Source organism: Chaetura pelagica, unplaced genomic scaffold, assembly GCF_000747805.2.
Source record: "Chaetura pelagica isolate M959 unplaced genomic scaffold, ChaPel_1.0 scaffold101, whole genome shotgun sequence".
NCBI lineage: Eukaryota > Metazoa > Chordata > Aves > Apodiformes > Apodidae > Chaetura > Chaetura pelagica.
The window spans coordinates 7498239-7509928 of record NW_009952564.1 but is presented as its reverse complement, the minus strand read 5'-3'; the positions used below and the strand labels follow the sequence as shown (position 1 = coordinate 7509928).

The window sequence follows — 11690 nt, the reverse complement described above, 5'->3', positions numbered from 1 at the left end:
AGGTAACTGCTCAGACTGAATTTCCCCTTACAGCCTGACCCCACAGACCTCAAGACCTTGAAAGTGTAGGCACCAGTACCATTTCCCAGTGTTTGCTCCTGTTCAGGGACAAAATAACTTTGCGTGCACAGCCCCGAGGGAAAATAAGGCACAATTTTATTCTCCCTCCTTCCTCTTTCACAGTTTTCACAGCGTTGTTTTCTGGCAGTGAGGCCATGCAATAATGGCAAGGATCATCGTGGCTTGTGTTTATGCAGCAGTCAGCAGCAGTGCCCCGAGCAGACACAGGCTCACCCGGCTGCTCAGAGCACCACTGTCCTGAGCAAACTCCTCTGAGAGGTGTCAGAGAGTGGCCCTCTCAAACACTCCGAGCTGTCCTTCACTTGTCCACAACATGACCAGTGGAGGCATCCAGGGTGACCTTTGTGTCCATGGCCACAGCCTTGGTACCCACCTGCAAGAGAAGAGGCAATCAAAAGTGGGACAGAAAATCCTAGTTTATCAGAGGCTTTCACAAAGTGTCTCAACACCAGGACTTCTCTCAGATGGGAAGTCATGTGCTGATCACAGAACAGCATATTCAAGGCTAAAATTACCAGGGCTCCTTAAAGAAAGGAGAACAACAGAGAGGAACCCCCCTCTGTTACAAAGGCTGGGACAGCCGAAGATTTCTGTCCCCTTGCCTGTTGAGTAACATAAGACACAGGCCTGCAAAACCCTGTGCCAGCCAACAGTGGCTATGGCTAGAGTTAGATACAGATCCAGCACAGAAGGAAGAGCCTGGTTCTGTACCAAAACCACACAAAACACACAATGACACATGCAGGTTAAGAACAAGGAAGTTGGTTGGGACTAAACACATAAAGGGAGCTGAACTCTCATACTAAATGAGGAGTGAGGCTTTTCAAACAGACAGCATTGGACACCGTGCAACACAGCCCCGAAGCTCCCAACTTGCCAGGACTGGAGCAGGAACAGTGTAGCCACAGTGCTGCTTAGGCTCACTGAGAAGGGCTGAAAGATTGAGCTGCTTCACCTCATCTCCTGCAGAGCCGGCTCAGGTCTCTGTCTATGGGGTGTGCTAACATGACCCTCAGCTTGTCCTGCTGTTTTTCTCACTGCTGCAGTCCCATCTTGCCAGAAGATATGTACACCCAGGCCTGGTGCATGTCCAAGGAAGGAGTTGGGCTGGAGTATCTACTCACTTATCTACACTAGGGAGGACTCGATGCAACAAACCTTCCTGATGCCAGCAGCACAGGGAAAGCTGAGAACTCACCTGGCATGGTCCCCCTACAGGCACAGCGAGCAGCTTTCTGCCCTCCACTTGAGCAGAATGTGCAGCAGTGAAATGCCCTGGTGCTCATGGAACTTTCTTTTCACCACGACAGTGAATGGAGAGCCCTGCAGGGGAGAAGCAAGCAGAGAGGTTGCTGCAGTGGATCACAAAACCACAGAAAGTGTTGGGTTGGAAGAGACCTTTAAAGGTCATCTAGTCCAACCCCCCCTTGCAGTGAGCACAGACACCTTTAACTAGATCACATTCCTCACAAAACCATCAAGCCTGACCTTGAAGCCTGACCATCTCCAGGGATGGGGCCTTCACCACCTCTCTGGGCAACTCAATCCAGTACTTCACCACCTTCATAGTAAAAAACTTCTTCCTAATATCCAATCTAAATCTACTCTGTTCTGGTTTATAACCATTATCTCTAATCCTGTGTCTTCATATGGGAGGTGCTCCGGCGCTCTGGTCATCTTCGTGGCCCTCCTCTGGACTCGCTCCATGTCCTTCATGTGTTGGGGGCTCCAGAACTAGACACAGTACTCCAGATGGGATCTCACCAGGGCAGAGGGACAGAATCACCTCTCTCATCTTGCTGGCTACACTGCTTTTGATGCAGTCCAGGATACAATCAGCCCTCTGGGCTGTGAGCATGCATTGTTAGCTCATGTCAAGCTTTATATCCACCAGTATCCCCAAGTCCCTTTCACAGGGCTGCTCTTAATCACACAATCCCCCAGCCTGTACTAATAACAAGGATTGTCCTGACACAGGAGCACTTGCACTTGGCCTGACTGAATACCATGAGGTTTGCATGGGCCCACCTCTCACACCTGTCAAGGTCTCTCCGAATGGCAATCCTTCCCTCCAGCATGTTGACTGCACAAGAAAGCTTGGTATCATCTGCAAACTTGCTGAGGGTACCCTCGATCCCACTGTATATATCATTGATGATGATATTAAGCAGTGCTTGTCCCACTACAGACCCCTGAGGGGCACCATCTGTCAGATCTGATGCCACCAGATGTTGTGTCTGCATTTTCAGAAATCAACTGGGTGATCCTGTCAGTCACATATCACTAAGCCTAGTCTTAAGCCGTGGAGTAGTAGCAGCAATCCTTAGAAAGATTTGAAGCAAATACTTTTGGGAAAAAAAAAAGCAGGTAAAGGAGAAGCACTGAAGAGGAACAAGAAATGCTACCTGTACATGCTGCCCTTTCACATAGACACAGACAGCATATAAGCCTGGCTCCTGGGGGCTGTAGGAAATAAGGTAGGTCCCGTCACTGTTATCACACACTGTTGGCTTGACTGAACTACAAACACAGAGAAGTCCAAGAGGTCAGTGACTGGCAGAAAATTGTTCTACATGTGAACCACTGTCTGGCCTAGATTTGTGCTTGGTTCCTTATCCTCAGCCTTGTTCAGCAGCTGAACAAGGCTGAACAAGCTCTCCAGTGAGCTTAACAGGATGCACGAGCAATGCTCAAGCACTGAGTAGCTTTCACACACACTTGCTACTGGAAGCTGCAATAACCATACAAAGGAAGTCACACAAAGCTAGCTGCACTGCAAGGATTTGTAGCAAGCCTGAGCCCTGAAAGAGCAGAAGAGGCAGACAGCACACTTGCAGGTCAGATTATCCCATCAGATAAGAGCCCTCAGAAATGGGGTAAATTCACAGCTTCAGAGAGCAGTTACCTTCAGTAGAGATAATGGAAAAGACAGGACATAAACGGGACACGCCTGGATGTCTTCAACTACTGTCTTCAATTCCCTGAGGAGTTCTAGGTGCCTGCTGGCAAACTCTCCCTTTCCAAAGTGATGCACGCTGAGTTTCACAAGGAACCCTGGTGGACAGAGTGCCAGGGAGAAAGCATCAGCTAGTTACTCAGGGACTGATTGCTTCACAGACAAGATGGAGAGAGCTTTCCACAGACAATTATCAGGCAGCTCTGCATGGAGAAAGGTGCTCTTCCTAATCCCAACTAATTAGTCTCTTGTGTCCCACGACATGACAATTTATAATCTTCCAGCTTTGCAGGCTGTATTCCCCACCCCCTGCCATTTCACATCAGTACAGCTGCCTACAGTACTTCCTGCCATGGAGTGTGTGGTGATACTTCATGCTCTTCTCTAGCTGCTGCGTTTCAACCCAAAGCCAGATGGCTTCCAGCCACAGATATAACAACAGCATTCGTGCAAAAACAAGAAACCAATGTGGCCACAGCGACCTCTACCCCACTAAGCAAAATCCACATAATCCTTCTGATCATGCCTTCCTATATGATAGGCTCGCCTAAGGAAGAGAGGTACATTGTAACCATATTCTTGAACAATTTTGCTCTATTGATAAAGGTCTGTGCGACCAGCACTGCTTCTGCACACCTTGTGAACACTCCCCCACAGCAAGGAGCTGGAGTATCCAGTCCCTTTCCTCACCAGGTCATCGCCTCAACAGCGTTCCTGGAAGGAGTTACGCCGGCACTTTGCTCCAGCTCAACTGTATGTATTACAAACTGAATAGATGTTTTTGTTAAGAACTGACCTCCATTGGTTCTGCATATGTACCTGGCTGCTTTACAGTAACAAGTGCAGCCTGGAAACGGTTACAAATTATTTTTTTCTGGTTGCTCACCTCACTGTGGGAACACTCACCCTCTTCCCTGCTCTTGCTAGAAAACCTCCGAACGTGTGAAAGTGCTCAACACGTGCAGCTACAGGAGAAAGCATGATGAAGTCCCAGCAGAGATTCTTTCTTCAGAAGATGAACTAGGCAATTCCACCAACTGCCAGAGGCTCCTGGGCGTGGCGGCCTGTCTGACTCCTGAGAGTCATTCTGGGTTTGCAATGTTTTATGTTCACGAGGTGTTAGCAAACACAGGAGCCCTGGTTGTCTACTGGTAGAGGTGGGAAGGAGCAACAGCTCGCTCTGACAATGTCTGACACTGAACTGAGAGTTGAATCCTTTAACAAGTCCCAAATCACTCAGAGGCTCAATACAAACCTGAGCCAACACTGTCAAACTCCACACAGCCAAATACAACGAGCAGGAGGCACTGCTATATTGGTGGGAAGATCATTTTTCCCCTGCAGATTCTGACCCACAGACTGAAACGTGTCTTCCCACCTGCCCAAGCAAGGAGGGAGCCAGGGTAAGGGAGGTAAAAAGGCAAACCCAGTAACTGAGGAGTTCTCAGGTGAAATACCCACCAATCTTTCTTGTCTTTGTGGGTGACGGTGACCTGCACAGCCTCTCCTCCTTGCCCCATCCGCTCCCCCACGGTGTCATTGAAGAGCAGGGTAAAGCCAGTCAGCTGGTTCTGACTGACACTGTGGAGATCTGCAAGGCAGAGAAACAGGACCAGGAAGGATTCACACCAGCCATGACTGCCACCTCCCACCTGTTTTGCAGTGTTGTAGTCCCACCAGAACACAGTCAGAACTTTGCTGCTGGGGTGTGCAGCTCCTTCCACTCACCAGGAAAAGTAAAATACTTCTTGGGATCAGAGAGAGTGGACAGCTATAGGCACTGAGAGATGTTGGGCAGGCTTAGCAGGGAAGTCTGTACGGACCAGGGTAGTTTTCGTGCCCCTCAAAGCCCAGCTGGTATCTTCCCAGAAGGCCTCAAGGGGTGCCATGCAACTAGAAGGGAAGAGGAACAGTGTGGAGCCCCAGAGATCTCAGCACTTAGTTTGGCATGGAAGGGATCGAACGAGCCTTGGGTCTGTCTCATCTGCCCTGTGCTGGCCTCCACTGCTCAGAGCTGCACTCTGAGGGGTGGTTTGAACATTACCTGCTTGCAGGCACTGCTTCAGGTCCTTGGTAAGCAAACACCCATGAAATCATCAATGCCAGTGATTCCCATGGCAATCTCAGCAGAAGCTGTAAGGGGAATGAACCTACTAGCTCAGGCACAGAGGAGATCTGCCTGGGCCCATGCTGCAGAACAGCTGAGGCCACTGGGAGAGGATCATGTCCTGCCATTGTGGGCACCATGCCCAGCCCCTGAGAAAACTGTCCTCTTTGGCCTAAGGGTTGCCCTCCTTGCACCTCAGCCCCATGCTGAGGTCAGTGATGTTACAGAGGGCAGCTCCAGTACACTCTGTGCACATGCATGGGCTCTCTGGCTCCCTAACAAGCACAGCTCCCACAGGCCTCAGCAAGCAGAGCTCTACCCCGGCCCCTAGTCAATGTCTGGACAGCAGGGAGCCAACAGTGCCTTAAGCTGAACACCACATGGGTTCAGAGAAGGGAGAGGTGACTTCAGTGAGTGGTGTGTTCCCATTCAGCTCTTGTACAGAATCCCATTATCTTCCCCATGCAGGGTACATCTGGCTGGATCAACCACTTTATTGAGAATGGCCCCAAAAACTTCATAGCCACAGCACTGTCCTGCCCTCTTGTGGGGACAGAACTGGATCCTGTCGTCCACACTGGGGTTGGTGTTGTAGGCAATGCTGTTCAGCTTTGCCAGGCGGCTCACCACCCCCCCTTTGCTGATGAGGATCTCCAGGTCTGAGCCGCTCGTTAGCAAGTGCTCCGTGAACTCCACGCTTGTCCTCATATCCAGCAGCAGCTGCTGCAGCTGTGCCTTCTGCAGGTGCAGCAGGTTTTCCTTCTGCACCTTTAAGTCCTCCAGCTGCTTCAGCAGCCGGTGCTCTTCAATGGCTTTCACATACCCACTGGCAAACTGACAGATCTCTGTGGCCACAGCCTCTGTGCGACTGCGGATGGCACTGCCCATGTCATCAGTCTGGCTCTGCACGTCCTCTAGGGTCCCCACGTGCTGCCGGCTGCTTCCAGCAGCTCCCGCAGGGCATCCCCATGCCTGTGGATGGCACGGCCAGAGAAGTCATAGCGGTGCTGCCGGTGCCTGTCTACAGCGCAGTCCTGGCACACCGGCTGGTCACACTGCTCACAGAACAGCCTTACCTCCTCTGTGTGGTGGGAAGGGCAGAGGAGGGGCTTCCTGGCCTCGATGGAATCCTTGGTGTTCTCCAGCTCCATCACAGCATGAGAGGCCATCTTCTTCTGCCTCCTAGAAGGGAGCAACCACATGTCACTTCACATGTCAGACATGAAATGCAAACATCCAAGACCTCTCATGAACGCCAGTGTGTGCAGACTGTAAGTCAGAGTTAGTGTCTCCCCTGAAATTCACTCTGCATGAGAGGACAAGACTCCACAGAAAAGAGGACAGTGTCTGCAAGCAACTCATTAGAGGCTGCTCTCAAGCTCCCTGCCTGCTGCCAGAACTACTTTCAGACAAAAAAAAATGTGTGCCCCACTGTGGCCCCACACACACCAGGGAATGGGCTGCCAAGCTGCTACTGCCAGCAGCTCCTTCATGGAGCCTGACGTAAGTGGGATAGTTGTAATTACCCTCTGAGCCCCCTGTGACAAAGGCAGCAGGAGAGCAGTGAACCCTGCGAAGTGAGAGCTGGTGGGACATCTCAAAACAGAATTGCTCACTGACAAGTCACTTCTGGAGAGGCATGGGACGTGCCAAGCTCCTCAGCCATTAGCCCAGTGATTATCAACGTTTTAAAAAATTTACTGAGCCAAATGAGCTCTAATACGTCTTAGCTCAGAAGACACTGACAGAAGACAGCCTGTAGTAAAATATTTAATATCCTTAAAGTCAAACACCATTTCTGGCCATCAGATTAGGTCCTGCTTAGAGGAGACCAAAGATCGAACATGAAGAACCTGTTATAACCAGATATCCACCATATCACACGGCACCACTAGAGTGTTTCCATTTTATGCTATTTTGTACACTGGGAGCTAGTTATTAAGCAGGATGTAAAAGCCTTCTCTCCTTCCTCATCTCTTGCACTAATGACTTCTGGCACTTGTGATGGGATCTCCAAGCCACAAAGAAATACTCCAAGGACCAAGCTCTATAGAGTTGCTCTGGCAACACAAAGCAAACTCATCATAGGGCAGCACGTGGGCCTTACACTACTCCTTTCCCTTCCTACTAGTCTCCCTTGGCCCCAGCACATTTTCAAAGCATTATTTGCATAACACATTTCAAATTCACAGCTCCCTGACTTCAACCTACAACCTCTCTCACTTATTCCAAGGAGCACAACTCTGGCACTTGGATCCTTAGAAAACTTCCCTACATACCAGGAAACAATTTCAAAATTATTTTCCTTGGCCCTTGTTCTGCTCTGCCATCAACTAAATCAGGTGCAAGTCTGCAGATGCTAATGGGACAAAACAATTTTATCAGTTAATGAGGTAGGAAAAAGGTCATCAGGACAAATTTTCTACTGCTTCACACCTTCTGCAGTTATTGCCATCTGTGTGACAGGCTGCAGTTCAAAGTCTCAGTTTATCACTCTTCAGCAGCTTGCATGGGCTATGAGGCATTAGCTAATCACAATGGTATGCTGAAAATTACAGCCTGGAGCAGCAAGGGGCAAAGAGCCTAAGCCATTTTACCACATGCACCCCGATCATTAGGGGGGCAGGGCAGCAAGGAATATGACTCAGTTCTTCCTGGGGCAAAAAAAATACTGCTTATCAAGCGGAAAGGAGCAACAAACATGGAGGGAATAGGCTGAGCCGATTAACCCAGTCTGGGGATTCCCTGGCTAGTGCTATTGGGTGTTTTTCTGACCCTGTCTGCCACCTCCTTGCTTCAGAAGACCATTCAGAGTTCCTATCACTTTTCTTTCATGGTGCTACCTGTCCTCTGCCCTGCTCACTGGTCACAGTGTCTGCCTCCTCTTCAGCTCCTATCTCTGATGCAGTCACCTCTCCCTCCTGCCTTACGGACATGACCCCCTCTGAGGTACACAGCCCTCATCTGCTGTCACTTCTTCAGGTTTCCTGTATTCCGACAGAACTACACTGCAACATCAGGCACACCGAGGTACAATGGTATTACTGCCGTAGGCTCTCAGCCCCACAAAAATGCTGAAAATCCACACAAGGTACACGGACACAAGAGTTAACAGGCAAGAACATGGGCTGATCATCAGGAGGCAGCAATGACAGCAGGCAGGCTAGTGTCAGGCCTTCCACTTAGCTCCTAGAATCACAGAACAGGCACCTTAAAGATCACCTAGATCCAACCCCCCTGCACGGGCAGGAACATCTCTCACTAGATCAGATTACTCAGAGCTCCATCCCACCTGGTGATACATCATAGGATATTCGTTAGTAAATTCAATAGAAATATAGCCTAATAAAAATTTACTAAAATAATGAATTTGCTATACTAAGAGGGTTGCTTTTAAACCAAGGTGCTTTGTGAAACTATCAGTCAACTATGCCAAGCATCCTGTAGGTTGTGATAACATCAAGTCTTCTAAGACCCTTTTGAACCCACAGACAACACTCATGTGGACTCTGACTCACCTGGGCAATCTATCAGCAGGAGACTGGAGACAGGACCAGAAGGAGAGACAGGACAAGGACAACAAAAGGCTAGAATCAACAAAGACCCCCACAGGAGACCTTTGAGCATGCATAATTAAAAAGATAGCCAACTCCAGGAAATAAAATGACTATGTAAAAGAATTCTGGGGACTCATTGACATGGAACTGAATATGCATGTTCTTGGGGTATATTAGTTGGGGTGTTTCACTGACTCGTTGGAGCACTCATGGCGGAGAATCCCCAGTGCTGCCCAGCGCTGCAATTAACAATGCCTGCTCAATAACAGCTTGTTTGTTGTTATTGGGTCTTGATGTCGGAATCCTTACCCAGCCGCACCTCCCACTGCGGTGAGGAGGGTTAGAAAGCAAGGGGGTTTGGAAGCTCCGAAATGTTTGTTTCACTGGCCTTGAACACCTCCAGGGAGAGGCAACCTGCTCCAGTGTCTCACTGCCCTCAAAGGGAAAAACTCATTGCTAACACCTAATTTAAATCTCCCTCTTCTAGCTTGAAACCATTACCCCTTGCCCTCTCACTACGAGCCCTTGTGAAAAGCCCCTGCCCAGCTTTCCTGCAGCTGCCGCAGGCCCGGCAGGCACAGCGGGAAAGCGGGCCCCTCGGAGCCCATGTTTTCCTGCTTTCCGTCTCAACATGTCCCTGCCGGACGGAGCCTGCCCTGCCCGCGGCCTCTGCCCGGTTGTTGCCCAGTGTTTCCAGGCGTGGGAGCTTGGGGGTGGCCGGGGAGCCGCCAAGGAGCAGCGACAGTGCAAGCGGAGCAGGAAGAGCAGGGCGCAGCCGGGCTCCCTCGCAGCTGGGCCCAGAGGCGGCTGGTGCCGCAGGAGGCAGGCTGGAAACAGCCAGAACCCCACTGAAGCCCTGCGCCAGACTCCTCCGTCTGCACAAGCGCTCTCATCATTGGATTTGGAAGCTCCTCAAATCAATAAATTAGGTTTTTTATTTTTTAATTCTTTTCCATAAAACCACGTGGACTAGCACTGCCAACAGTCATACAGTGTGGTGCGTTCAGCCCCTAATGTCTTAGCTTTGTACCCTCAGTAACACCCCTAGGACCGTGGCTGTGGACTCTTGCCTGTTCTATCCTGCTGGCCCTTTTGAATACCATGAACATCATTTGAGACTTCCAGATTTTACCTTAAATTGTGTTATAAATCAAGAAACAAGGGAGATCTTCAGTCAGGTTGGGTTTTTTTAGGAATAAAAAAACCCTGATCTGTAAGTACTCAATCTGTAATGGGTGCTAACACCCCTCTGATGCATCATGGCTTGACACAGACATTGTCTTCTTCCTGAGATACACTCCAACACTTCTGTGTCTTTTACGTTGTACGAGATCAAGGTTTTAGGTCACAAGTCTTTAAAGCTTGAAAGTAATCAAGAAAGAAAGATGTTTTAGCATCCTCCTTCAGATTAACTTCTAGCGAGTGAAGCGGTTGCTGCGGACGCTGGCATAAAAGTTGCAGTAATTGTGAGACAAGATGGCTTGATAACGATACCATGTGTTGTGGCCAAGAGGAAAGACTGGTTCTTTTCATCACCCTGCTGGAGGGAGCAGCAAACAATGCTGTGCATGTGGGCGTGGGAAGAATCATCACGCTGCCCTTGCGCGGCAAAGGTGAGCTACCTGGAGACAGGCAGCATCTTCTGTCCCTGCAGGAGAGAGGGTGACATAAGGCACAGCTGGCGGCTGTAAAGGAAACCTGAGGTTCCACCCCAGCTGATCCAATCTGATCTCTGCCCTGAGGCTGATCAGGCTGGAGCACTGGACAGATCACTTTAAACAGTGCATCCAGGAGTCATTAGCACACGGCAGCAGCAACCTCTGGGTGACTAGAGGAAGTCACAGTGGAGAGGAGAGAGCGGTCAGGAGAGCCCAAGAGAGAGGAAAGAGAAACAGAAATGCTGGAGGGGGGGGGAAAAAAAAAAGCTAACACAGTGACTTGTGAAACAGGAGCTGCATTAGTACAAACTCCTACTTTGGTTTTGGTTACTCTCCCCATAATACTGTTTTCTTGTCTATCGCCAGAGAGTGGAGGAGCCTCTATGCCACCAAGTCCTGAATTGTGAAAGGCAACTCAATAGGCATCTACACTGGAGCCCTGTGAACATCTTCAAGCAGTCCTGGGCTACAAAGCGCTGCAAGAATTGGATTGGGAGGCCCTCTCCCATCTTGGGTTACTCTAGTGGATTTTTTTTGTAGATGGAAAAATTGTAAGGATGAAAAAATAATATGTTAATTTATAAAAAATGATGGGCAATAAAGAAGCACAGTTACAAAAATAGAAGGATGAAAATGTGAAATTAAAATTAAGCAATGTTTTCCTTTTGCCATGAGAGGCTAATTAGCCTCATTTGACTCAAGATTTACTTGAAATAGAGCCTTTTTCAAACTCCTTTTCCTGCTCCTACTGTTAAAGATGTCCATTTAGAGCCTCTCGGAGTACTTGCTCTAGGTGACTTGTTCTTTACCTACCACACTTTCCCTGCCAGCTCCTTCCTCTTTTTCCTGTTTATTTGCTTCTTGTTTCCTACCGTTATGCACTGAATCATCATACACATTTGATAGCTTCCTTCAAGGACTCTTGACTAATTTTTCTATTGTATTTGTGAATTATCTCACTCTGGGGGAGATTTATGCTGCTTTCCTCTTGATATTTTTCTGAAGAAATATTGGTAGAACTTTTTATATAATGTACCAAAAGCATCTTTAAAGCATAATTTTCTTCCTAGACTCTGTGAGTAGCGTGGGTATAAAATATTCATTACATTTGGAATGGGATGCCCCATGCTTCCCTGTCCCTACCTACTCTGTTAATTTTAGGGAGCTGTTTCTGAATATCCTGCTGTAAGAAATGAACTGAAAAGGTGGTGAAGCCAAAGTCATCAGTGAACAGGACAGCGAGGAGCAGGCCTGCAATCCCTGGGCTTGCAGGAAAGTCCAAGAGGATGGGTTATTACAGAGATGCTCTGAAAGTTACTCAGAAATTATGG

At 48.9% G+C, this 11690-nt stretch overlaps 1 protein-coding gene across 1 annotated transcript; it reads right to left on the bottom strand.

Moving 5' to 3' along the window:
• Positions 1-364: 364 nt before the first annotated feature.
• Positions 365-9309, bottom strand: TRIM45 (tripartite motif containing 45; the record flags this gene model as incomplete). The annotated part of the gene is given in 9 exon segments (XM_009993426.1): positions 365-454; positions 1280-1353; positions 1355-1404; positions 2487-2601; positions 4499-4630; positions 5602-6088; positions 6091-6326; positions 8075-8152; positions 9218-9309. Coding segments are annotated over 9 exon segments (1354 nt in total), but the record flags the coding sequence as incomplete, so codon positions are not given.
• Positions 9310-11690: the final 2381 nt, after the last annotated feature.